The 24,864-nt window shown below is 54.1% G+C and overlaps 1 protein-coding gene across 2 annotated transcripts in view; it reads right to left on the reverse strand.

The window, feature by feature from the left end:
- The window catches only part of OPCML (opioid binding protein/cell adhesion molecule like), a 729,650-nt gene that overhangs the window by 20,541 nt on the left and 684,245 nt on the right, over positions 1-24,864 (reverse strand). For both annotated transcript variants that reach the window (XM_050921726.1, XM_050921724.1), the window contains 2 exons: positions 23,962-24,082; positions 22,816-22,967 (listed from right to left, as the gene is read on the reverse strand). In XM_050921726.1, the coding sequence (XP_050777683.1) occupies positions 22,816-22,967; positions 23,962-24,082 (273 nt within the window). The remainder of the gene's footprint in view (positions 1-22,815; positions 22,968-23,961; positions 24,083-24,864) is intronic.

Here is a 24,864-nt window from a genome sequence, read left to right on the forward strand (position 1 = left end):
CAGACTAAGAACACAGTGTGTGACTTTCACCCTTTATATCCCTGAAAGCCACTATTCCAGCATATCCTGCCCCGCTTTCTATACCACAAAGGTGTCGGGACTTGGCCCTGACTATGCGCAAAGAGGTGCTGTACTGGGCTGTATGCAAAAGGTACTGGTGGCTAAAGGCCAGCAGTGACCACACAGCCTCACAATGAGCTTTCACTCAGTCCAGCCTCTAAGCATACCCCCGCCACACCCCCATAGCCTCGATGCAACCTCAAAACATATCCTTCCCACACAGTCTACAATGCCCCCAGAGGTTTGAGGCACACTAGAAATGCCCCGATGCACCCCGCAAGCTTGAATCAGCTGACTAACGGTGGGGGGACACACCTCATGTTCCCACCAATGCCCAAAACATGGTCCTATAGGCTCAAAGGATAGTCGAACCACGCCCCTGCCATGCCCGCTTGGCACTGAGGCCGTGCCCAGAGGCTCAAAAAACCCTTGTGAAATGCCGCTGATCCACCCCAAGCATCATCTAAGCACACCCCTCCCATACCCTGATAGGCATTGTTGAACACCAGTGCTGACAGGCTCCGATGCTAAACGCATAATTGAACCACAACCCTGACACTCCTCACTCCAAAGCCTATCTATGCCCTGTGAGGCCACAAATTTAGAGATGGGGGTTTTGTGATCCCTTCCCCTTACCTCTGGCAGCTGTTCAACTTTAGCTAACTGGCATTTGGGCCTCCTACAGCTCTAGGTTCATGGTGGTTCACTGGGTAGCTGGGCTGGGTATGGATGTGAGTTCAAATCCCCTCTGGGGTGTGTGTGCGCTTATCTGTCAGGGGGAGCGTTGGGTCTGTGTTCCTTCTTGCCTTTCAAAGCTGTTCCACTTTAATTAAATGGCCTTTGGTCCTCCCTCAGACCCAGTGCCCTCTATAAGCCAATGGTCGTGCTTTGTGCCTGGGGTGCTGGAGATGTGGGTTCGAACCTTGCCTGGTGTGCATCTGCTGACCTTTCTGTAAGAGTGAGGGGGTTGCCTGTCTCCTTCTTGCCTCTCGCAGCTGTTCCACTTTAGTTAAATGTGCTTTTGGCCAGCCCCCCAGCAACCCTCACTCTCTAGTCCAGTGGTTAGGATACTCGCCTGGGTTGTGGGAGATCCTGGTTCAAATCCCCCAGCTGCCTGTTCAGCAGGGATTTGCACAGGGATTTCCTGCTTCCTAGGCGACTGTCCTTTGTGGAGGGCCATCCTTGTCTGAACCCCCTCTCTTTCTCAAGAGGCCGTTGTCTTCTTGGGACAGAGAGGGGATTCGGACAGGGATCGCTCACCAGTGACTCTCCCCAGGAGGCGGCGGCCCCCAGTTCACACCCCTCAAAAGAGCAGGGGAGTGCCCTGGGGTCTGCCACAACCTGGGCGTGTATCCTGATCATGGTGGACAAGAGAGAGAGGGGGTTTTACTGCTCAGCAGCAAAGCCCCTTTAATTAAAAGAGCAAGAGGCCCTGTGACAGGCCTCTTGCTCAGCTAGGAGGGGTCTCCTCTCACCCAGCAGCAGCCCTCCTGGGCCACAGACTGGGGACTTGAACCCAGGACACTCACAATCCAAGCAAGCACCCTAACCCCCACACCATAGAGGGACACAAGAGCTTCTTTTGCCCCGGTTAATATGTAGTTAAAGTGGAACGTTTGAGCAGTAAGAGATTGAGATGCCCACACACTCTCAACTGACCTAGGAGGGATCAGAACTGGGGGCCAGCCCCAGTGCAAGCCTGCACCCTAACCCCCCACACCGTACAGGGACTAGAAAGCATCATGTGCCCAGGTTAATAAATAGTTAAAGTGAAACGCTTGCGAGGCAAGAGCTCAAGGGGCCCTCCCTTAACAAACAGAGAGGTGAGGGGGCTTGAATCAGCCACTCACCAGCTGGAGGCCAAGGAGCCCAACCACAGGACTACCAAAGGAGCCACAGCCAGGCTGGGGCCCACTTCTCATGTACTATTTCCTGCAAGGGGCCCATCTTCAGCAGAAAAGAGAGGGAGCCCCCACATCCCACTACTTCCTAGCCTGGCACTTAGGCCACTCAGTTGAGAGCTAAGTGCTCAACACCCTGCTCTTCAAGAAGAAGGAGAAGGAGAAGGGAACCGCCAACCTCCCAGCTGCTGGGCATGCGCTCCAACCACTGCGCTAACCAAACCAGCTAGTGCTGCTTGTGGCCCAAATGACTATGTCACCAAAGTGACCCTCCTTCGACAGAAAAGCCAGAGAGAGTCCCCACATGGGAACACCTCCCAGTCCAGCACTCAAGCCGTTTAGTGGAGAGGCAGGAGATCACGGTTCAAATCCCTTCTCAGCAAGAAGAAAGGGGCTTTGAACCCCAACTGCCCACATGCTGAGCATGCATCACAACCCCCTGCCTATGCCATGCTGCTGAGTCCCTTGTTGGCCCCATGACTATGTAATGTAAGTAAGTGGAACAGCTTCAGCAGAAAAAAGAGAAGGAGTCAAGGGGCCCAAGCTTCCCAGGCAAACACCTCTGAGTCCAGCAGCTGGCGCTTCATGTCAGAACAGTCCATTTAAGTTCTTCCTCAGCAAGCTCGGGGAGGAGTTGAACTAGCCTCAGCTACACGCCGGGTAAGTACCCAAGCCACTGGACTACACAGGGATTCATCTTGCAAGCCTGGCCACTTCCTACTGAATGAAAGTGGCACAGCCTCGCCACGTTACAACCAGCAAGCCTGCTCAGGCTGTCCTTTTCTTCGGTATCAGGGCTCGCGCTCGAGAGACTGCAGAGCCCTCTTCAATGCCCTGCTCGTCAGGCGGGGAGAAGGACATTGACACAGCGTCTTCCCCTCCCAACCTCTGCTTGCAGGCCATGGCCGGGAACCCCTCAGGTGACTTAGGTGCCTAACCCGCTTAGTGTGAGCTGGTTAGGGACCTGCCCAACGCCCCGCAAAACAGCCCAGGGAGAAGGAGGCAGAGGCCTCCCGGGTAACTTTTAACCTAGTGGTTACGGGGCCTCACCTGGCATGGGGGTCGAGAGCTGCTTTGGGTTCAGCTGGGGAAAGAGACAGTTAAGGTTGGATCTGCTAGGTCTAGCCAATCATGGCTTGGGTGCAGAACGTGACTCGGGACGCGTTATTCACCCTTTCACGCAACGCAAGAACCGGGGCTCCCCCGCTGGAATTAGTAGGCAGCAGGTTTCACCCAAACCCGAGGCCGTACTTCGCCCCCGCGACGCACAGCCTGTGGAACTTGTTGCCAGTTGCTGTGGGGCGGGCCAAAACTGGAAGTGGGGTCGAAAAAAGAATGAGAACGTGCTCGGTGAATGGGTCCCTCAGCGGCCGTTAGCCGAGACGGTCAGAGACGTGGCCCCACACTCGGGCCGTCCTTAGCCCGCTGCTGGGAGGGGCCGACGAGCCGGATCGCTTGATAATTGGCCTCTTCGGGTCATTGCCTTTGAAGCAGGTGGCGTTGGCCGCTGCGGGAAGACAGGGCGGTGAGCTAGCTGGGCCATTGTTCTGATGCAATCTGCCCGTTCACGTTCTTAAAGCTCCCCTTAGCCTGACGAGCGGAAGGGATTTGCAAAGGACTCACCTACCGCCCGGGTGCGTGCCCTCATCGTTGGGTCCTGTGCTACAGTGATGGGAGCACCCTCAGTTGAAGCTGTTCCACTTTAATGCCAGGCTACCGGCCCCAGTTAAAGGCTGTGGCTCCCTCTCTGATTCCCGTGGTTAGGGCTCACAGAGGGACTCTGAGGATGGCTTGTTCAAATCCCCTTTCTGCCTGCCCGGTAGGTTGTGGGGTGGGAGGGGATTTGAAGAGGGCTCTCCTACAGCCTGTCTCCGCTCTGCGATGCCACAGCTCTAGCGATGGAGGGGGTCTTGTGTTCCCCTCCTCTTGCCCGTGAAGCTGTTCAACTTTAATGAAATATTATTTGGGCCAAGTGTTTCCCAGCACCTTCCTCTGTAGCCCAGTGGTGTGGCTACTGGTCTGGTTTGTGACCCCTCTGGGTTCAAATCCTCTTTTGGTGTGTGGCAAAGACCTTTGAAAGATAGCCCCAGTGGTTCTGGCTCACCTCTCGTTCTGGGGCGGTCAAGTTGGTTGCTTTCTCTTTGCCCATGGACAGTGTTCCAAGTTAATTAACTATTGTTTGGGCAAAGCAGCAGATATGGCTCTTGCCATGGTCCAGCGCTTGGGCCACACGTGTGGGATGTGGGTGCTGTGGGTTCAGTTCCCCAGGTCAGCTGATGCTTCAAAGGGCTTGAGCTGAGCCTTTAACACTGGCCTGGTAGGTTTTTGGGTCCTGCCATGCGAGGGCTGCTTTCCTCTTACCGGTGGCAGCTGTTCCACTTTAATTAACTGGCATTTGGGCCGCCCACACCTGCAGTTCGCTCTGTAGGTTCATGGTGGTTCACTTGGGTTCCTGGGCTAGGGGCGGATGGGAGTTCAAATCTCCCCTGTGGTGCACGTGTGCTTGTCTGTTGGGATAGTGTCGGGTGTGCCTTCCTTCTTGCCTTTCAAAGCTGTTCCACTTTAATTAAATGGCCTTTGGTCCTCCCTCAGACCCAGTGCCCTCTATAAGCCAATGGTCGTGCTTTGTGCCTGGGGTGCTGGAGATGTGGGTTCGAACCTTGCCTGGTGTGCATCTGCTGACCTTTCTGTAAGAGTGAGAGGGTTGCCTGTCTCCTTCTTGCCTCTCGCAGCTGTTCCACTTTAGTTAAATGTGCTTTGGACCAGCCCCCCAACAACCCTCACTCTCTAGTCCAGTGGTTAGGATACTCGCCTGGGTTGTGGGAGATCCTGGTTCAAATCCCCCAGCTGCCTGTTCAGCAGGGATTTGCACAGGGATTTCCTGCCTCCTAGGCGACCGTCCTTTGCGGTGGGCCATCCTTGGCCGAACCCCCTCTCTTTCTCAAGAGGCCATTGTCTTCTTGGGACAGAGAGGGGGTTTGGACAGGGATCGCTCACCAGTGACTCTCCCCAGGAGGCGGCGGCCCCCAGTTCACACCCCTCAAAAGAGCAGGGGAGTGCCCTGGGGTCTGCCACAACCTGGGCGTGTATCCTGATCATGGTGGACAAGAGAGAGAGGGGGTTTTACTGCTCAGCAGCAAAGCCCCTTTAATTAAAAGAGCAAGAGGCCCTGTGACAGGCCTCTTGCTCAGCTAGGAGGGGTCTCCTCTCACCCAGCAGCAGCCCTCCTGGGCCACAGACTGGGGACTTGAACCCAGGACACTCACAATCCAAGCAAGCACCCTAACCCCCACACCATAGAGGGACACAAGAGCTTCTTTTGCCCCGGTTAATATGTAGTTAAAGTGGAACGTTTGAGCAGTAAGAGATTGAGATGCCCACACACTCTCAACTGACCTAGGAGGGATCAGAACTGGGGGCCAGCCCCAGTGCAAACCTGCACCCTAACCCCCCACACCGTACAGGGACTAAAGAGCACCCTGTGCCCAGGTTAATAAATAGTTAAAGTGAAACGCTTGCGAGGCAAAAGCTCAAGGGACCCTCCGTACTCAACAAACAGGGAGGGAAGGGGGCTTGAACCAGCTACTCACTGGCTTGGGACCAAGGAGCCCAACCACAGGACTACCAAAGGAGCCAAAGCCAGGCTGGGGCCCACTTCTCATGTACTATTTCCTGCAAGGGGCCCATCTTCAGCAGAAAAGAGAGGGAGCCCCCACATCCCACTACTTCCTAGCCTGGCACTTAGGCCACTCAGTTGAGAACTAAGTGCTCAACTCCCTGCTCTTCAAGGAGAAGAAGAAGAGGAGACAGGTGAACTACCAACCTCCCAGCCGCTGGGCACCTGCTCCAATCACTGCACTAACCAAACCAGCTAGTGCTGCTTGTGGCCCAAATGACTATGTCACCAAAGTGACCCTCCTTCAACAGAAAAGCCAGAGAGAGTCCCCACATGGGAACACCTCCCAGTCCAGCACTCAGGCCATTCAGCGGAGAGGCAGGAGATCACAGTTCAAATCCCTTCTCAGCAAGAAGAAAGGGGCTTTGAACCCCAACTGCCCACAGGCCAGGCGCAAACCACAGACCCCCAACTACACCATGCTGGTGGGTCCTTTCCTGACCCCATGACTATGTAATGTAAGTAAGTGGAACAGCTTCAGCAGAAAAAAAAAAGAGAGAGTCAAGGGGCCCAAGCTTCCCAGGCAAACGCCTCTGAGTCCAGCAGCCAGCGCTTCATGTCAGAACAGGCCATTCAAATCCTTCCTCTGCAAGCTGGGGAAAGAGTTGAACTAGCCTCAGCCACATGCCGGGTAAGTACCCAAGCCACTGGACTACACAGAGGTTGGTCTCACGGGCCTGGACGCTTACTACTGAATGAAAGTGCCACAGCCCCGCCATGTTACAACCAGCAAGCCTCCTCAGGCTGTCCTTTCCTTCAGTATCGGGGCTCGCGCTTGAGAGACTGCAGAGCCCTCTTCAATGCCCTGCTCGTCAGGCGGGGAGAAGGAAATTGACCCAGCATCTTCCCCTCCCAACCTCTGCTTGCCGGCCACGGCCGGGAACCCCTCAGGTGACTTAGGTGCCTAACCCGCTTAATGTGAGCTGGTTAGGGACCCGCCCAACGCCCCGCAAAACAGCCCAGGGAGAAGGAGGCAGAGGCCTCTCGGGTAACTTTTAACCTAGTGGTTAGGGGGCCTCACCTGGCATGGGGGCCGAGAGCTGCTTCGGGTTCAGCTGGGGAAAGAGACAGTTAAGGTTGGATCTGCTAGGTCTAGCCAATCATGGCTTGGGTGCAGAACGTGACTCGGGACGCGTTATTCACCCCTTCACGCAACGCAAGAACCGGGGCTCCCCCGCTGGAATTAGTAGGCGGCAGGTTTCCCCCAAACCCGAGGCCGTACTTTGCCCCCGTGACACACAGTCAGCCTGTGGAACACCTCGCCAATTGCTGTGGGGCGGGCCAAAACTGGAAGTGGGGTCGAAAAAAGAATGAGAACGTGCTCGGTGAATGGGTCCCTCAGCGGCCGTTAGCCGAGACGGTCAGAGACGCGGCCCCACACTCGGGCCATCCTTAGCCCGCTGCTGGGAGGGGCCAACGAGCCGGATCGCTTTATAATTGGCCTCTTCGGGTCATTGCCTTTGAAGCAGGTGGCGTTGGCCGCTGCGGGAAGACAGGGCGGTGAGCTAGCTGGGCCATTGTTCTGATGCAATCTACCCGTTCACGTTCTTAAAGCTCCCCTTTGCCTGATGAGCGCAAGGGATTTGCAAAGGACTCACCTACCGCCCAGGTGCGTGCCCTCATCGTTGGGTCCTGGGCTACAGTGATGGGAGCACCCTCAGTTGAAGCTGTTCCACTTTAATGCCAGGCTGCCAGCCCCAGTTAAAGGCTGTGGCTCCCTCTCTGATTCCCGTGGTTAGGCCTCACAGAGGGACCCTGAGGATGGCTTGTTCAAATCCCCTTTCTGCCTGCCCGGTAGGTTGTGGGGTGGGAGAGGATTTGAAGAGGGCTCTCCTACAGCCTGTCTCCGCTCTGCGATGCCACAGCTCTAGCAATGGGGGGTCTTGTGTTCCCCTCCTCTTGCCCGTGAAGTTGTTCAACTTTAGTGGAATATTATTTGGACCAAGCATTCCCCAACATCTTCCTCTGTAGCCCAGCGGTGCGGCTGCCGGTCTGGCTTGTGGCCTCTGTGGGTTCACATCTTTTCTTGGTGTGTGGCAAAGACCTTTGAAAGATAGCCCCAGTGGTTCTGGCTCGCCTCTCGTTCTGGGGCGGTCAAGTTGGTTGCATTCTCTTTGCCCATGGACAGTGTTCCAAGTTAATTAACTATTGTTTGGGCAAAGCTGCAGGCATGGCTCTTGCCATGGTCCAGCGCTTGGGCCACAGGTGTGGGATGTGGGTGCTGTGGGTTCAATTCCCCAGGTCAGCTGATGCTTCAAAGGGCTTGAGCTGAGCCTTTAACACTGGCCTGGTAGGTTTTTGGGTCCTGCCATGCGAGGGCTGCTTTCCTCTTACCGGTGGCAGCTGTTCCACTTTAATTAACTGGCATTTGGGCCACCCACAACTCCAGTTCCCTCTGTAGGTTCATGGTGGTTCACTTGGGTGCCTGGGCTAGGGGCGGATGGGAGTTCAAATCTCCCCTGTGGTGCACGTGTGCTTGTCTGTCGGGATAGGGTCGGGTGTGCCTTTCTTCTTGCCTTTCAAAGCTGTTCCACTTTAATTAAATGGCCTTTGGTCCTCCCCCAGACCCAGTGCCCTCTGCAGGCCGATGGTCGTGCTCTGTGCCTGGGATGCCGGAGATGTGGGTTCGAACCTTGCCTGGTGTGCGTCCCCTGTCCTTTCTGTAAGAGTGAGGGGGGTTGCCTGTCTCCTTCTTGCCTCTCGCAGCTGTTCTACTTTAGTTAAACATGCTTTGGACCAGCCCCCCAGCAACCCTCACTCTCTAGTCCAGTGGTTAGGATACTCGCCTGGGTTGTGGGAGATCCTGGTTCAAATCCCCCAGCTGCCTGTTCAGCAGGGATTTGCACAGGGATTTTCCTGCCTCCTAGGCGACCGTCCTTTGCGGTGGGCCATCCTTGTCTGAACCCCCTCTCTTTCTCAAGAGGCCGTTGTCTTCTTGGGACGGAGAGGGGGTTTGGACAGGGATCGCTCACCAGTGACTCTCCCCAGGAGGTGGCAGCCCCCAGTTCACACCCCTCAAAAGAGCAGGGGAGTGCCCTGGGGTCTGCCACAACCTGGGCGTGTATCCTGATCATGGTGGACAAGAGAGAGAGGGGGTTTTACTGCTCAGCAGCAAAGCCCCTTTAATTAAAAGAGCAAGAGGCCCTGTGACAGGCCTCTTGCTCAGCTAGGAGGGGTCTCCTCTCACCCAGCAGCAGCCCTCCTGGGTCACAGAGTGGGGACTTGAACCCAGGGCACTCACAATCCAAGCGAGCACCCTAACCCCCACACCATAGAGGGACACAAGAACTTCCCTTGCCCCCGGTTAATATGTAGTTAAAGTGGAACGTTTGAGCGGTAAGAGATTGAGACACCCACCCAGTCGGGATCAGAACCAGGGGCCAGCCCCAGTGCAAGTCTGCACCGTAGAGGAACTGGAGAGCACTCTGTGCCCCGGTTAATAGATAGCTAAAGTGAAACACTTGCGAGGCAAGAGCTCAAGGGGTCCTACCTTCTCAACAAACAGAGAGGTGAGGGGGCTTGAACCAGCCACTCACCAGCTGGGGGCTAAGGAGCCCAACCACAGGACTACCAAAGGAGCCACAGCCAGGCTGGGGCCCACTTCTCATGTACTATTTCCTGCAAGGGGCCCATCTTCAGCAGAAAAGAGAAGGAGCCCCCACATCCCACTACTTCCTAGCCTGGCACTTAGGCCACTCAGTTGAGAGCTAAGTGCTGAACACCCTGCTCTTCAAGAAGAAGAAGGAGAAGGGAACCGCCAACCTCCCAGCTGCTGGGCATGCGCTCCAACCACTGCGCTAACCAAATCAGTTAGTGCTGTTTGTGGCCCAAATGACTATGTCACCAAAGTGACCCTCCTTCGACAGAAAAGCCAGAGAGAGTCCCCACATGGGAACACCTCCCAGCCCAGCACTCAAGCCGTTCAGCGGAGAGGCAGGAGATCACGGTTCAAATCCCTTCTCAGCAAGAAGAAAGGGGCTTTGAACCCCAACTGCCCACATGCTGAGCATGCATCACAACCCCCTGCCTATGCCATGCAGCTGAGTCCCTTGTTGGCCCCATGACTATGTAATGTAAGTAAGTGGAACAGCTTCAGCAGAAAAAAGAGGACAAGTCAAGGGGCCCAAGCTCCCCAGGCAAACACCTCTGAGCCCAGCAGCTGGCGCTTCACGTCAGAACAGGCCATTCAAGTCCTTCCTCAGCAAGCTGGGGGGCGGGAGGAGTTGAACTAGTCTCAGCCACACGCCGGGTAAGTACCCAAGCCACTGGACTACACAGGGATTCATCTTGCAAGCCTGGCCACTTCCTACTGAATGAAAGTGGCACAGCCTCGCCACGTTACAACCAGCAAGCCTGCTCAGGCTGTCCTTTTCTTCGGTATCAGGGCTCGCGCTCGAGAGACTGCAGAGCCCTCTTCAATGCCCTGCTCGTCAGGCGGGGAGAAGGACATTGACACAGCGTCTTCCCCTCCCAACCTCTGCTTGCAGGCCAGGGCCGGGAACCCCTCAGGTGACTTAGGTGCCTAACCCGCTTAGTGTGAGCTGGTTAGGGACCCGCCCAACGCCCTGCAAAACAGCCCAGGGAGAAGGAGGCAGAGGCCTCCCGGGTAACTTTTAACCTAGTGGTTACGGGGCCTCGCCTGGCATGGGGGTCGAGAGCTGCTTTGGGTTCAGCTGGGGAAAGAGACAGTTAAGGTTGGATCTGCTAGGTCTAGCCAATCATGGCTTGGATGCAGAACGTGACTCGGGACGCGTTATTCACCCCTTCACGCAACGCAAGAACCGGGGCTCCCCCGCTGGAATTAGTAGGCAGCAGGTTTCACCCAAACCAGAGGCCGTACTTCGCCCCCGCGACGCACAGCCTGTGGAACTTGTTGCCAGTTGCTGTGGGGCGGGCCAAAACTGGAAGTGGGGTCGAAAAAAGAATGAGAACGTGCGCGGTGAATGGGTCCCTCAGCGGCCGTTAGCCGAGACGGTCAGAGACGTGGCCCCACACTCGGGCTGTCCTTAGCCCGCTGCTGGGAGGGGCCAACGGGCCGGATCGCTTGATAATTGGCCTCTTCGGGTCATTGCCTTTGAAGCAGGTGGCGTTGGCCGCTGCGGGAAGACAGGGCGGTGAGCTAGCTGGGCCATTGTTCTGATGCAATCTGCCCGTTCACGTTCTTAAAGCTCCCCTTAGCCTGACGAGCGGAAGGGATTTGCAAAGGACTCACCTACCGCCCGGGTGCGTGCCCTCATCGTTGGGTCCTGTGCTACAGTGATGGGAGCACCCTCAGTTGAAGCTGTTCCACTTTAATGCCAGGCTACCAGCCCCAGTTAAAGGCTGTGGCTCCCTCTCTGATTCCCGTGGTTAGGCCTCACAGAGGGACCCTGAGGATGGCTTGTTCAAATCCCCTTTCTGCCTGCCCGGTAGGTTGTGGGGCAGGAGAGGATTTGAAGAGGGCTCTCCTACAGCCTGCCTCCGCTCTGCAATGCCACAGCTCTAGCGATGGAGGGGGTCTTGTGTTCCCCTCCTCTTGCCCGTGAAGCTGTTCAACTTTAATGAAATATTATTTGGGCCAAGTGTTTCCCAGCAATCTTCCTCTGTAGCCCAGTGGTGTGGCTATTGGTCTGGTTTGTGACCCCTCTGGGTTCAAATCCCCTTTCGGTGTGCGGCAAAGACCTTTGAAAGATAGCCCCAGTGGTTCTGGCTCGCCTCTTGTTCTGGGGCGGTCAAGTTGGTTGCTTTCTCTTTGCCCATGGACAGTGTTCCAAGTTAATTAACTATTGTTTGGGCAAAGCATCAGCTATGGCTCTTGCCATGGTCCAGCGCTTGGGCCACAGGTGTGGGATGTGGGTGCTGTGGGTTCAGTTCTCCAGGTCAGCTGATGCTTCAAAGGGCTTGAGCTGAGCCTTTAACAATGGCCTGGTAGGTTTTTGGGTCCTGCCATGCGAGGGCTGCTTTCCTCTTACCGGTGGCAGCTGTTCCACTTTAATTAACTGGCATTTGGGCCACCCACACCTCCAGTTCCCTCTGTAGGTTCATGGTGGTTCACTTGGGTTCCTGGGCTAGGGGCGGATGGGAGTTCAAATCTCCCCTGTGGTGCACGTGTGCTTGTCTGTCGGGATAGTGTCGGGTGTGCCTTCCCTCTTGCCTTTCAAAGCTGTTCCACTTTAATTAAATGGCCTTTGGTCCTCCATCAGACTCAGTGCCCTCTATAAGCCAATGGTTGTGCTTTGTGTCTGGGGTGCCGGAGATGTGGGTTCGAACCTTGCCTGGTGTGCGTCCCCTGTCCTTTCTGTAAGAGTGAGGGGGGCTGTCTGTCTCCTTCTTGCCTCTCGCAGCTGTTCCACTTTAGTTAAATGTGCTTTGGACCGGCCCCCCAGCAACCCTCACTCTCTAGTCCAGTGGTTAGGATACTCGCCTGGGTTGTGGGAGATCCTGGTTCAAATCCCCCAGCTGCCTGTTCAGCAGGGATTTGCACAGGGATTTTCCTGCCTCCTAGGCGACCGTCCTTTGCGGTGGGCCATCCTTGTCTGAACCCCCTCTCTTTCTCAAGAGGCCGTTGTCTTCTTGGGACGGAGAGGGGGTTTGGACAGGGATCGCTCACCAGTGACTCTCCCCAGGAGGTGGCAGCCCCCAGTTCACACCCCTCAAAAGAGCAGGGGAGTGCCCTGGGGTCTGCCACAACCTGGGCGTGTATCCTGATCATGGTGGACAAGAGAGAGAGGGGGTTTTACTGCTCAGCAGCAAAGCCCCTTTAATTAAAAGAGCAAGAGGCCCTGTGACAGGCCTCTTGCTCAGCTAGGAGGGGTCTCCTCTCACCCAGCAGCAGCCCTCCTGGGTCACAGAGTGGGGACTTGAACCCAGGGCACTCACAATCCAAGCGAGCACCCTAACCCCCACACCATAGAGGGACACAAGAACTTCCCTTGCCCCCGGTTAATATGTAGTTAAAGTGGAACGTTTGAGTGGTAAGAGATTGAGACGCCCACCCAGTCTCAAGCAACCCAGGAGGGATCAGAACCAGGGGCCAGCCCCAGTGCAAGTCTGCACCCTAACCCCCTGCACCGTAGAGGAACTGGAGAGCAGCTTGTGCCCCGGTTAATAGATAGTTAAAGTGAAACGCTTGCGAGGCAAGAGCTCAAGGGGCCCTCCCTTAACAAACAGAGAGGTGAGGGGGCTTGAATCAGCCACTCACCAGCTGGAGGCCAAGGAGCCCAACCACAGGACTACCAAAGGAGCCACAGCCAGGCTGGGGCCCACTTCTCATGTACTATTTCCTGCAAGGGGCCCATCTTCAGCAGAAAAGAGAGGGAGCCCCCACATCCCACTACTTTCTCGCCTGGCACTTAGGCCACTCAGTTAAGAGCTAAATGCTCAACTCCGTGCTTTTCAAGAAGAAGAAGAAGAAAGGGGATGGGAACTACCAAACTCCCGGCCACCAGCCACGCAGTCCAACCACTGCGCTAAGCAAACCAGCTGGTGCTGTTTGTGGCTCAAATGACTATGTCACCAAAGTGACCCTCCTTCGACAGGAAAGCCAGAGAGAGTCCCCACCTGGGAACACCTCCCAGCCCAGCACTCAGGCCATTCAGCAGAGAGGCAGGAGATCACGGTTCAAATCCCTTCTCAGAAAGAGGCTTTGAACCCCAACCGCCCACATGCCAGGCATGCACTGCAGCCCCCCAACTACACCACGCTGGTGGGTTTCTTGCTGGCCCCATGACTATGTAATGTAAGTAAGTGGAACAGCTTCAGCAGAAAAAAAGAAAGAGTCAAGGGGCCCAAGGCGAACACCTCTGAGTCTAGCAGCCGGCACTTCATGTCAGAACAGGCCATTCAAGTCCTTCCTCAGCAAGCTGGGGGAGAAGTTGAACTAGCCTCAGCCACATGCCAGCTAAGTACCCAAACCACTGGACTACACAGGGGTTTGCTTTGCCATTTACTACTGAATAAATGTAACTTCAGAAGAGGCCATTCAAGTTGGGGAGAAGTTGAACTATCATAGCCCCTAGCTATGTTATGTAAGTGGAACATGCCCCTGCCACTCCTCCAGTCAAAAGGCATGATCAAACAACAACCCTGACAACCCCTGCCACGCATTAATGTAAAGACATTATCAAAGCATAACCCTGACAAGTCCCCGAACACGCCTCCAGACTAACGGTATTACTGAAGCAAAACCCTGACACAGCCCCACGAAGCCCCAGACACCCCCAGGGTAAAGGCATAATCAAACCACAATCGTGACACTTGCCCACCTTGTCCCTGACACACCCCTGCCACGCCCCCAGACTAAAGGCATAGTCGAACCACAACTCTGATACACTCCTGTGAATCTTCTGACATGCAGAAGGCATAATCAGAGTATAATCCTGACATACCCCTGTCAAGCCCCTAGACGCGCCACCAGGATAAAGCCATCATTGAACTACAACCCTGACACGCCTCCCGGCTAAAGGCATGATTGAACCACAACCCTGACATGCCCCATGACGCCTCCAGGCTAAAGGCATAATCAAACAACACCACTGACATGCCTCCGCCATGCCCCTGACACGCAACCACCACATCCACAGGCTGAAGGAATAATAGAACCACAACCCTGACACAACCCCATCATGCCCCTAACATGCCCCCAGTCTAAAAGCATAATCGAACCACAACCATGACATACTCCTGGCCAAGCTAATGACACAGCCCCACCACGGCCCTGACACAACCCCAGGCTAAAGGCATCATCTAACCACAACCATGACACACCCCTGCCATGCCCCCAGCCTAAAGACATAATTGAAACATCACTCTGAAAAGCCCCCACTATGCCCTTGACATGTCCCCGCCATGCCCCTAGTCTAAAGGCATAATCGAACCACAACCCTTACACGACTCCGCCAAGCCCCTGACACGCCCTCGCCACGCGGCCAGCCTGAAGGCATAATTTAACGAGAACCCTGACATGACCTCGCCATGTTTATGACATGCCCCCAGGCTAAAGGCGTAATCGCACCACAATCTTGGCATGCCCCTGCCAAGACCCCGACATGCTGCCAGGCTAAAGGCAACATCAAAATATAACCTTGACACGTCGTTGACATGGCCCCAGGCTAGAGGTCTGATTGAACCACAACCCTGACATGCCCTGCCAAAACCCCGCCACGCCCCTGACATGCCCCCCAGACTAAAGGCATAAGCGAACCATAACACTGACACGACCCCGCCGACTCCCGTCATGCTAAAGACATAATTGAACCAGAACCCTGCCAAGCCCGACACACCGCCAGGCTAAAGGCATCATCGAACCATGCCCCTGACACAGCCCTGCTACACCCCCAGTCTAAAGGCATATGTAGCGCGATTCACCCCTGCATTGCCTCTTGCTGGTCGTCTCAGGAATTAGCTCTCAAGCTGTTGGAGCACCCTCTGCAGGCCCGTGTCCCAGTACCTCTTGGTGTCGTGTCCCTCCCAGACCCAATGTCCTGTTAACTGGGGCACTGCCCCCCAGCAGTCACCCCTCAGTCTTAGGATCTCCCCTCCCCGGGGAACCCCCACCCACTATCCCCACCTCGCCTCAGTATATGGCTACTGCCAGTTATTGTCTAGCCCCCACGCCCTGGGGCAGACTGCAGTCTCAGCCTACTCATCACTGGCAAGGAGGGTTTGGACCTGCTGCCTTGGCCTACCCCTGGGCTGCCCTCTGCAACCCCCAGTACCTGTTGGCCTTGTGCTAGGCCACAGCCTCGGACTTTCCAAGCTGGAGCTCCCCAGCTCCTCTGCCTTTCCCCAGGCTGATCCACTCAGAGACCCTATGTCCAGCTCCCTGCAGCCAGGCCCTTCTCTCTCTGAATGCAGAAAGAGACTGCTGAGCTTCTGGCTCCCAGCCTTTTGTGGCCTGATCGGGGTGTGGCCCAGCTGCGGCCACTTCCCCAATCAGCCCAGCTTTTAGAGCTGCAGCCCTCTCTAGGGCTGCTTTTACCAGTGCAGCCCTCTTTCAGGGCTGATTTCAATCCCTTCAGGGCAGGAGCGGGTGTCCACCCTGCTACAGCATGATTGAGCCACAACCCTGACACGCCCCCGCCAAGCCCCAGACACACCCCTGCACTAAAGGCATGATTGAATTACAACCCTGACACGCCCCCGCCAAGCCCCAGACACACCCCTGCACTAAAGGCATCATCAAGCTACAACCTTGACGCGCCACTGACATGCCCCCATTCTAAAGGCATAATCAAACCACAACCCTGACAAGCCCCTGACGCACCCAGGCTGAAGGGATAATTGAACTACAACCCTGACATGACTCCGCCAAGCCTCTGACACGCCCCAGCCATGCCCCCAGGCTAAAGGCACAATCGAACCACAACCCTGCCACGCCCCCACCATGCTCCTGACACGCCCCCAGGCGAAAGGCTTAATCGAACCACAACCCTGACACGCCCCCCGCCATAGTCCTGACATGCCTGCAGACTAACAGCATAATCGGCCCACAACCCTGACACGCCCCCACCATAGTCCTGACATGCCCGCAGACTAACAGCATAATCGACCCACAACCCTGACACGCCCCCACCATAGTCCTGACATGCCCGCAGACTAACAGCATAATCGACCCACAACCCTGACACGCCCCCGCCATAGTCCTGACATGCCCGCAGGCTAACAGCATAATCAACCCACAACCCTGACACGCCCCCACCCCCAGGCTAAAGGCATAATCAAGCACAACCCTGATACGCCCCTGCCAAGTCTCTGAATCGCCCTGACATGCCCCCAGGCTAAAGGCATAATCAAACCACAACACTGACACACCCCCACCAAACCCCTGACATGCCCCTGCCATGCCCTCAGGCTAAAGGCAAATCAAACTACAACCCTGACACGCCCCTGCCATGTCCCTGACACGCCCCCGCCACTCCCCCAGGCTAAAGGCATAATCTAGCCACAACCCTGACACGCCCCTGACACACCCCCCAGGCTAAAGGCATAATCGAACCACAACCCTGACATACTCCCACAACCCTGACACACCCCCGTGAAGTCCCTGGCATGCCCCCGCCACGGCCACTCCCAGGCTAAATGCATAATTGAACCAGAACCCTTCACGCCTCTGTCACGTCCCCCGATACGCCCCCCCCGAGGCTAAAGGCGCAATCAAAGCACAACCCTGATACGCCCCCACCACGCCCCCATAGGTTAGATGCATCATCAAAAGACACGCCCCCTGCGATGCCCCCATAGGCTGTAGACATCCTGGCTAAGCCACTGACACAACCCCATTACACCCTGGCACACTCTCACCATGCCCCTGCCATGCCTGCATAGGCTCGAGCCATTGCCGTAACACCCCCGACACTTGCCCACTACACCCCTATAGGTTTGAAGCAGTCTTGATACACGACCACCCATAGCCTTGAGGAAGCCCTCCCATGGCCCTGACATGGCTCCATAGGCTCTAGGCAGCCTTGAAACATGCCCCCGCCATATCCCTGACACCCTTGTGTGCTCACATCAGCCTTGATACAGGCCCCTCCCAAGCCCGTGTACACTCGGAACATACCCTTGAAACATCCTGGTGTCCACATGTCATCTTCAGACCACACCTCTGAGCCTGTCTCCATCTATGCCCACACCATGTGTGGGCTGACTATTCCCCTTCCACACCCTTATTTGTACCCCTCTGCCCAATGTGCCCCTGCCCCCGCTCTGTGTGCAAGGAGACTCATCCATTTACACTTCACTGTGGGGCAGGACTGGCTTTAGGCAGTGCAGGGCCCAATTCAAACATTTTCAGCGGGGCCCCAGCAGGCATGACTAAAAAAAAATGTTAAAAATGCCTTTAATTTCTTGGCAACCAGGTCCCTATAAAAAGTTCTGATTTAAAGGATGTGCCACAGTATGTATTTTTTGTACCAATAGGGTTACCATACATCTGTATTTTCCTCCCGGATGGCGATTTAAGAACCAAAAAGCCTGACGTGTCCAGGAAAATATGGCTATCTGTTAAACCTACCTAAAGTTCTTTTTAAAAAAGCCTGGCCTGAACTAGAAATGAGCTCCGTTTTACATGTGTGGGTCCCCGCCACACCCTGGGGGTGTGCTAGGGTGATCAGATGTCCTGATTTTATAGGGACAGTCCCAATTTTTGGGTCTTTTTCCTATATAGGATCCTATTGCCCCGTTCCGATTTTTCACACTTGCTGTCAGGGCACCTAGAGTGTGCACATATGTGGTTCCCTGCAAGGTTACTGCCCTGGGAACTGCAGGGCACCAGTGGACATGGGGCTGTCTGGAGGCAGGGCAGGGGCTGACTGGAGGTAGAGTCCGGCTGCAGGCAGGTCAAGGGGTGTGGGGCTGGCTGGAGACAGCGGTGTGTGGGGTGGGCTGGCTGGCTTCAGGCAGCGCCACAGGGGGGTGCGGCATGGGTTGGCAGGGCTGGAGACAAAGGAGTGCAGGACTGGCTGGCTTCAGGCAGGGGTGTGTGGCAGGGGATGGCTAGAGACAGGGCAGGGGGTGCAGTGCTGGTGTAGGCAGGGGGTGCAGGGCTGGTGCAGGCAGGGCAAGGGGTGTGGCAGGGGCTGGCTGGAGATGGGCTGGCTGCGGGGAGGGTGCGCGGGGCTGGCTGGAGATAGGGCAGGGTGTGTGGGGCTGCTGCAGCAGGGGCTGGCTGCAGGCAGGGACTGGTGCGGGCCAGGTAGGGTGTGTGGGGTGGGTGCAGCAGGGGCTGGCTGCAGGCAGGAGGTGCAGGTACAGGGGGTACAGCCCACTCTGTACAGTGAGTGCCCCCTCCTCCTCCTCCTCTCCCACCAGGGTAGCAGCAGCAGCAGCCCAGGGTTCGGGGGCTATTTAAAGGGCCCAGGGCTCCCCTGCTTCTACCACCCCGGCCCTTTAAATAGCCATGGGAGCAGTGGGGCTCCGGTGGCTATTTAAAGGGCTAGGGTGGTAGAAGTAACGGGAGCTCTGGACTTTTCAAATATCCCCCAGAGCCCCACAGCCCTAGCCCAGGTCTCCAGCAGTGGGGCTCTGGTGGCAATTTAAAGGGCCTGGGGCTCCAGGCCCTTTAAATTGCCCCCTGGGGAAGCCAGGCTCTTGACGGTATGCTGTACCGGGGCTTGGGCGCGGGGCCCTCTTAGGGGTAGGGCCTGATTCAGGGGAATTGATTGAATTGGCCTAAATCCGGCCCTGCTGTGGGGTGTCTTTTGTATAGAAGAGAGGGATAACTCAGGGGTTTGAGCATTGGTTTCCTAAATCCAGGGTTGTGAGCTCAATCCTTGAGAGGGCCACTTAGGGATCTGGGGCAAAATCAGTACTTGGTCCTGCTAATGAAGGCAGGGGGCTGGACTCAATGATCTTCCAGGGTCCCTTCCAGCTCTATGAAAGAGATATATATCCATGAAGGATAAAGAGGTGACATTGCCTTTATTTGACTTGTAACCTCAAACATGCGACCACCACCCCATGTCCAAAACTAGCACAGAATGTTCATGTTCTGTCTCTCATTGTAACTGCTGGCACCTGTTGCTCTAAAGTAGTATGTCTTTACAAAGCACTGCCATCCAGCCCATCTTCCACAGTATTTTATCTTCTCCCTGTAGAACATCATTCCCGTGCCGGGAATGCTGCGCTGAAGCCCAGATGCTGTTGACTAGTGCACAGCAACTGAAGCCCGGACGCTGTTGACTAGTGCACAGCAACCTGGATCCAAGTCCTATGTCAGAAGGCAAAACTGAAGGAAAACAGCAGGAGGGAAGGCACTGTGCAGTACCGAAATAGCTGAGTTAAGGCCCACAGCCGGGGTAAAATCGAATCCAAAAGAAACACTCAGTTAATGAGAAAAGATAATGGAACTGTATCTCGACATTGTCTGATTAAAAATCATATACTTTAATAACACACAGAATTGTTTAGAATCACTCCCTTTGAGTATATAAAACAAAGACGTTTATAGTTTATTTTCATTCTAGCAGCTTTGTTTGAAAATGAAACCAGACTCTTTTAGACCTAGCAAGGAGACTGCATTAGCTTCACTTTCTTCTGGTCATGTAGCACTTCAGTGGTGCAAGGTTTACCTTACAAATCTCCCCCACCCCCACTAAATCCATAAAGCTGCTTGCATTGGAACTGAAACGAGGCCATAATGGGAGTATTTCTGTTCAGCATAGATTTTGTAAAGATTCAGTCCACCCCCAATTAAAAATTTGGGCTTCTCGCAAACTGACAGTATCCCTGTAACGGTGTCCTGAAGGGGGAAAACATACACATTAGGATGGTGCACCTTGTTATGTCTTTATGATGTACAAAGGCAACCTTATACATTTATTTAATTCATCAAGCATATGCTCCTTTGATTGTTTGTTTTAAGCTATTAGATGTAGCAGAAACATCAAGTCTGGTCATCTCTGCTTTCAGTGAAAGACTTGCTGGCGTCTCAGAGAAAAGTTTGCCAAGCTTTGTCAGCCTTTGGCGATGAAGGAGTGAATAATTAACAAAGAGAACTTTTCTGCTGTTTGTGGGACATTTGCGTTCAATAGGTTTAATAATAATAATAATAATAATAATTAATTAGGTTTCAATTCCTCAGTATTGGTTATGTCCAAATTCTCCAAGTTCTCTGGTAGCCACAGTGTAAACAAGACCTCACTTTCTAACGGTGAAATGAAGCAAGTGCATACTTCTTCCCATGTCCCCACACCCCAAGCACCTTTTAAATATATCAGAAAGAAATCAAAAAAGGGCACACATCCAATCTTTGCTTTCCTTTGTGGGTCACCTTTAAGACAAAATCCTCAACCATCTTGCGGCAGATGATTCTGCTGTGTAAGTGCCCTGAGAGTTTTTAGTTGTTTAAATGTATAAAGCAAATAAGCATCTGACCTGGTATAAACAGTGTAACATTACTGATATCAATGGATTTGCACCCACGCATAGATCTGAAACTGACCATGTGCAGCGAAGTTCTCAAAGCATAAGCCCATCAAATAAACATGGCAGCCTCTCCCTGCTGGAGCTTAGGAACTCTGTAGATCCCTGGCACTGACTGATAGTCATTTGTCCAAACCCTTTGATTATCCGAAGGAATGTCGTGTCCCCTGTTACATTTGTATAACTGAGTTTGCCCTGCTTTATACAAAGCAACTAGAGGCTCATTCTATCACGGCAGCCCAACCCTCCAAAATACCAGCACTGCAAAGCCGTGCATGGGTCTGTAAAACTGGAATACACTTTGCCAGACTGACTTCTGCAAAGATGGGACCAAGGCGGCTGTGACTAATGTGTATTTATACAAACTGGCTCCTTCCTGCTTAGAAGAAAAATCTGTGCCCGGTCAGTTCCTTCCTTCCATCCTTCCTTAGAACAGATCGCTGGCCTTAAATCTGTGCATGCTTGCCCACTTGGGCTGATCTAGGAGTCAGTCATCATTTGTAACGAGCCTACGTGGCAAAGGTGTCTGGGTGTTGCAAGCAAATGAAGGGAGGAACATGCTGTATCAACCTGCCCGTGCTGTGGGTTCACTTATTTCTAAAACAGAGGACAATGGAGACAGACAGGGAGAGAACAGAAAGGGGAGGGGGAGAAAATATATAATTCATGTTTTCAGACAGTTGACCAAAGAATGATCATTAGAAAGGTGAGTACGCACTGATGATAATGTGCATGCCGCTGACATGGTTACACAGAACAGGCAGGAAGTGTGGTTACCATCAGAAAAAATGACAGCATCTCTCTCTCCATACATCCCGCCTCACATTTGCTTGTCTACACTTGAAAGACAATTTGGATTAAGGGAGGTTGTGAATTTAAAGCACAGTAGCTATTCCTGAATAACTCTGTGAGTGGACGTTCTTATTTCAGAATAAGCAAGCTTTGTTCTGGTTTAGCTTAATCTAGTTTGAAAATGGATTAAACTACACAGGAACAAGGCAATCTTATTTCAGAATAAGTGTGTCCACACGTGGAGTTATTTGAGAATAGTTATTCTGGGATAATCCCATGTGTAGAGAAGCCCCCAGTGATGAGAGTCTACTACAGAGGAAGCTATATACTTCTCTGCCTTGGGTATCAGCACAAATATCAGCTAAGTACATGGGATCATAATGACAGGGGCTGAGGCATAGGAAGAGAACACTGCTAGATTTTCAGATGCCAGGTGAGACTGGCAGTTAAACTCAACAGCCTGCAACCTGGGAGAGACTAGGAGACAATATACTTGGACCCTTCTGCTCTATGTTATATCACTTTTGCAGAATGCAACCCCGGTTTTAAAGAAGACCCAGGCAGAGCAATGTCTCCGACCTCCGGCCCCGCTCACTGCTTTGCCACGAGAAAATGCTGAGCAGGTCTGCTGGCGAGGACGGTGACCATGGAGGTGGCATTTTGGAGGCATAGACGTGAAGATGGAAATGGTTTAGTGAGGTGCAGAACTGAGACCACTACAAAGGTATGGAAGGGGTTGCTTTCCCTTTCCAGGCGAGGGAACCAGATTCATTTCCCAAGGCAGTGTAGTCTAGTGGAACGAGACTGGGACTGGGAGCCAGGCTTACCCAACCCCGGCTCAGCCACTGACTCCTGCTCACTCACCCGTACTCACTGTGTGCTTCAGTTTATCTAGCTGTAAAATGCAGATGACAGTGCTTGCCTACTTCAGAGAGGTGCTGGGAGGATTCACTCGTGTGAACAGTGCTTTGAAGACACGAGGCTTTAGATTAAATATCATTGGGTCAGGTGGGGGCCGGGGAATGAAGCACACTCATTGGTGAGGTGACATCACATTTTGCTCCCAGAAAGAGAAAATGGCTCCCTTTAGTACTCGGCTGCTAGCGGTATACATCTGTGTGAGTTAGTGAATAAGCAGGGTCGGGTTCTTCTAAGCATAAGGGCCTCGTTTATTTGCAGCTTGGACTTGAGGAGGAAGCATTGAATTAAATGGCCAGATTCCACTTTCTCAGGATGGTGGGTTCATCGCTTATCTTGTTTTGCCTCACACCTCTCTGCAGGCGAGATTCAGAGTCTCTCTCCCCCAGAGAACCCAACACAGGCCCACGCCACTTATGCCCTGAAAGTAGGGCACCCACAGCCTTGGACTGGCACTTTGCAGGGAGCTGAATTCCACCCCTTGTGAGGCTCGGTGGTTATCCAGCTCCTTCCATCAGTACCAGAAGCGTCTCCTTACAAAACACAGGCTCCGCCCCTCATACCTACCGTACAGGATTATACTGGCATTGGTGTTCCCCAGCTTGTTAGTGGCCACGCAGGTGTAGTTGCCATAATCCTTCTCCGAGACATTGAAGAAGGTCAGCGTGGACATTCGACCTTTGTTCTCAATTCTCACTCCATCCAGCCCATTGGCTAATCTGTGGGGCGAGAAAGACGAAGGGCTGGTCCCCCCAATGACAAGATCAATCAATTCCCACCCCCATGCAGTCCCACCAGCTTATATCTAGGTTAGCAGGGAAAGCCCCGCCAGTCCCCAGATCAGGGCCTCCCAGCTGGCTGTCACCAGGGCACTGGACTAGCTCAGCTGGTCTAAAGCAGAGTGACTCTCGTCATTTTAGCGGAGCTATGCCACTGCCCCAAAGTCTCCCCCTCCTCCTGAAGGTTCCCTGGTCCAGGATATTTTCTGCCAGGTTATTGAGAAGGTTCTTCCAGCTAAAGGGACCCCCGGACCAGGCCATCACTAAGGGTTCATCTCCACTGGAGCAGGAGGTTTAATTTCCATTTGAGGTAGCCATACCCATGCTAGCTAACTCAAGCCAGCCTGCTAAACACAGCAGTGTCAGTGGGGCAGCACGGGGTGATGGGATGGGATGGGCACCCGAGTATTTAGCCTGGGTTTCAGATGAGACTGTTTTTGGCGTGGTTACACCATACAATTGAGCTGCAGCAACACTGCTATTTTTAGCATGCTAGCTAGATCGGAGTTAGCAGGGGTATGGGTATCTGAGCGAAAAATTCCACATCCCGTTCCCAAGTACACATACCCTGAGTCTCTATCTGACTTCCACATTGAGTCATTAGGATCCCAGCAGCTCACACCAGGTTAGCACTAGGACTCTCCTCCCCTCCCTTCTGAAACAGCCTCAGGTCAGAGGCTCCTCCTGGTATGAGATTTGGGACCTGGATGTTTTAACTGCAGATCCCGATGTGCCTCCCACAGGATCCTTTATTTAGAGAGATGTCTGCAGCAAGATCCACCCCTGCCCCCAATAGATATATTAAAATTAAGTGTAATTCTCTCTCCTTCCCGTGCTGACAGATGGCCATCCTGACCCAGGGAATTCAGCACTCCCCATCCTTGCCAAGAACACAGCCTGGAATCTGCCAGGCCCTGGCAGCCTATTTAGGTACCTGGTTTCTTCTTTAAACCACTGAAATTCTGCGACAGGGACAGCAGAGGCCTCGCAGCGCAAGATTCCTTTCTGGCCCACCGAGGCGCCGGTGTTCTTGGCGTTGGAGATGTATGGTGGGTCTGCAGAGCAAAGGGATATTATTATACCATACTGCAGCTGTGAGGGGCTCTGGATCATGAGCACAGGCTGGACTCAGAGAGACGTGGGGAGAGGTGAGGGATATGGAGCCGCGTCGTTATGAGGCTGGTTGGAACCCAGTCCAGGTTGTGCCCTCCTTGGATGGCAGGGGGGAGGGGCACACAGATCCACCTCCCAGAAGAGGCAGTGTTAGGCACTGACCCTTCATATAAAGGACACACAATTGGCTGACATTGCTTTGCTCAGCATCTTTCCCTTTCCCTTCTCAACCCCACCCCACCCCGAGCCATCTCCATTCTCTCTTCCCACCCCTCATCTGCCCTGTGCTTTGGCCTGTGGTCTCCCCCATTTACCTCTGGGGCTTCCTTTCCCACGTGAAGTGGGAGCACAGAACCTTGAATTGTGTTGGGACAGGGTGGGAAAAGGGCTGGCAGCAAGAGGGAAAAGCCATGTGGGAGCAGGGACAAAAGGAGCCACCCTTCCCCTGAGCCCAGCTGGTGGTGGGGAAGGTGGACCGAGGCTAGCACAGCTTAGAGAGCTGAGGTGGTGTGGCTGGCAGCAAGTAGGCCCATCCAGCAAAGGGGAGCAGAGACGGAGAAGAGCCTGGGACAGTTCCCAGCGCAACATGGTTACCCCCACACACACAATGTGGTCACCCCTCCCCGTGCAATGTGGTCACCCCCCCACAAACAACGTGGTCAACCCTCTCTGAGCAACGTGGTCACCACCCTACACACAACGTTGTCACCCCTCCCCGCGCAAC

Source organism: Gopherus flavomarginatus, chromosome 13 (assembly GCF_025201925.1).
Source record: "Gopherus flavomarginatus isolate rGopFla2 chromosome 13, rGopFla2.mat.asm, whole genome shotgun sequence".
NCBI classification, from domain to species: Eukaryota; Metazoa; Chordata; order Testudines; family Testudinidae; genus Gopherus; species Gopherus flavomarginatus.